The 2,390-nt window shown below is 46.3% G+C and overlaps 1 protein-coding gene across 2 annotated transcripts in view; it reads right to left on the bottom strand.

The window, feature by feature from the left end:
* Positions 1–2,119, bottom strand: part of LOC119113912 (apyrase-like) — a 2,729-nt gene extending 610 nt beyond the window's left edge. The window contains exons 1-2 of one of the 2 annotated variants that reach the window (XM_037238137.1): positions 559–2,119; positions 1–224 (exon numbers count right to left, since the gene is read on the bottom strand). The exon at positions 1–224 is cut by the window's left edge and continues 610 nt beyond it. In XM_037238137.1, coding sequence (XP_037094032.1) covers positions 1–202 — 202 coding nt within the window. In that variant the 5' untranslated portion in view covers positions 203–224; positions 559–2,119. The other variant, XM_037238136.1, reaches the window with a different exon arrangement.
* Between the last annotated feature and the right edge of the window lie 271 nt (positions 2,120–2,390).

The raw sequence follows: 2,390 nt of genomic DNA, 5'->3' as shown, positions 1-2,390 counted from the left end.
CTTTGCGCAAGGCCGAACCGTATATTTCAACGACATCGATCGTGTTCTGGTACGGGATCACCGTCAGAATGGAGGCCAGGGTGATGTTCCCTTTCCGGATGTTGTACTTGATGGAGCCACTGTTGAACATGGCGACCACTGTCCTCGGAGTACCATAGGCGTGGTGTTTCTGTAGAGACCACACCATAGCGTCGGCGATCATGCTGCCAATGTTGCACTCGCCGCTGTAACACATGTCAAAATTGCCGATCAAGTCAACCAGAGTGGATCCAATTATCTCATTCAACTTGGGCACGAGCATTTCAGTGTAGTTATGAAAGGCCGCAGCGGTGGCGTTGTCTTCTTTGTCAGCCGGCTTAGCGTTGTAATCAAGGTCTTTAGTTGGATCCGCTTGAAGCTGAGGCTCAATGAAAAGGTACACCTCTGGAAAAACATCGTCCACCTCGTCATCGTCATTGAATATGACGTCCAACACTCCCAGATATTTGCCATGTTTGAGCATCTGCGTCACGAGCACCTTGCGCCCGCTGGCCTGCACTACCACAGTTGGATAAATACCTTTGGCGCGGATTTTGTCAGTTCTGTCACGCGGTGTGCCTGGTTTGAATGGGTCTCTCTTGTTTGGCCATAGAAGTGTGTGAGAGTGCGCTCCAATGATGATGTCTAGGCTGGGTACCATATGCGCTATCTCCAGGTCGCGCTCGTAGCCCGAATGCCCCAGTGCCACGAAGATTTTCAGCCCATCAGTCCGTCGTTTTCGTATTTCTCTGGTCAGCGCTGTTACTTCATCCTCGAACGTCACGTAGCTGACCTGTGATATATAGGCCGTTACTGGCGTGGTGTAGCCGAGGATGCACACCTGCTTCGCTTTGTATTGGATTATCTTGTAGGTCGGGCAATAATGTCTCATCTCTTGCCGCAGCGATGCGTTTGCGATCTTGTCGAAACGAATGTTTGTGCAAACAAACAACGGCCCGATGGCGCGTAAAAATGGGATCAGTCCGTCGAGACCATCAACAAATTCAGAGTTGCCCAGAGCCAGCGCGTCATATGGCATGTATTGCAACATGTCAGCCACAAAACGCCACTTGAATACAGAGTAGAACGTGGTGCCTTGAAAGAAATCGCCAGGGTTAACTACCAGAAAATTAGCGTCCGGTTTAGTGGATTTCAGATTTTTCACGAACCAAACGGCTCTGGCAAATCCACCATAACATGGCCGTTTTTCTAAGTAAGTTTTCATGCAGGGGTTCAGGTAAGTTGTTACTGTACCAAAATGTGCATGCAGATCATTATGATGCACAATTATCAGGTGAAACAAAGATTGAGCTTCATGAACCCATTTCATCAAAGAGCACACGAGTATTATATTTGCCGGACTGTGCATTTTCCCATTTCAAAAGCGCATTTCCTGAGAGAGCGGAAAGCTCAGTTTACACTTCAGGAGCGGACACGGCTCCGATATGAGATTACCCATCCAAGACGTGTCTTTCTGTACATGTTGCCATTGCTGAGCTTCTCAGGCTGCTTCACCGCTGCTGTTTGACGGAGATGGCCAGGAAAAGTCGCTACCTGAAGCGTTGTTCACTCCCCACACCCATAGCCGGTTACTTGCTGGTTGAAGGCGGGCTTTTGCGCAGATTGGAGTCTCAGCATATGAGAAAATCAATGTCACGAAAGGCAGAATTATTTGTGTTCAATAGGAAAGTTGAATGGAACACGTTGAACGGCATTCAGAACATGCTTCTTTCACTAACAGCCCAGTTTTTTTTTTTATTTCCCGGCAAGCTCGTTATGTTCCCAAGACGGCTGTTCTATCAGGTTATTTCCATTCTTGCTTGTGTCCCAGTGATTATTTTTTGGAGAACGTGATCTTCTTTAGACACCCCTTTGATGGATGATATCTAATCACGTATATAGTTTTATTCATCCATGCTATAGCTTTAAATGACATCAATGCGCAGTACCTTTCCAGATAGATCATCTTAATCGTCTTACATGCTATGAAAATCTTAACCTGTCTTCAGGGAATTCCCAGATGAGGAGCAAATCATAAAACTAATGGCATGCATGCGTCCATGATCCTTAAATGCGGCCAATATACGTGAGTCAGTAGATAACCAGTCACTAACCCCTTTAGTTGTACTTGCAGCCACCATATGATCAGGGTTGTCGGCGCGATCTAAAATCTAAGTCACCATCATCATCACCTTGAACTCACACTTTGAGGTGCACTAATGCCTTCAAGCGGCATGCTCGTGTTTCACAGATTGTATGCAACGTACGAAATTGAATGCTAGCGTTGTTATTGTTACTTAGCTTAAAATATGTTGGCATGCATTCAATTCAAACTAGTAATCGAACGAACCTTCCTCAACGTTCATGCCACT

Source organism: Pollicipes pollicipes, unplaced genomic scaffold (assembly GCF_011947565.3).
Source record: "Pollicipes pollicipes isolate AB1234 unplaced genomic scaffold, Ppol_2.1 Scaffold_7262;HRSCAF=8765_pilon_pilon_pilon, whole genome shotgun sequence".
In the NCBI taxonomy this organism is placed as follows: Eukaryota; Metazoa; Arthropoda; class Thecostraca; order Pollicipedomorpha; family Pollicipedidae; genus Pollicipes; species Pollicipes pollicipes.
The sequence above is the reverse complement of the archived record's forward strand: the minus strand, read 5'-3'. Positions and strand labels throughout refer to the sequence as shown.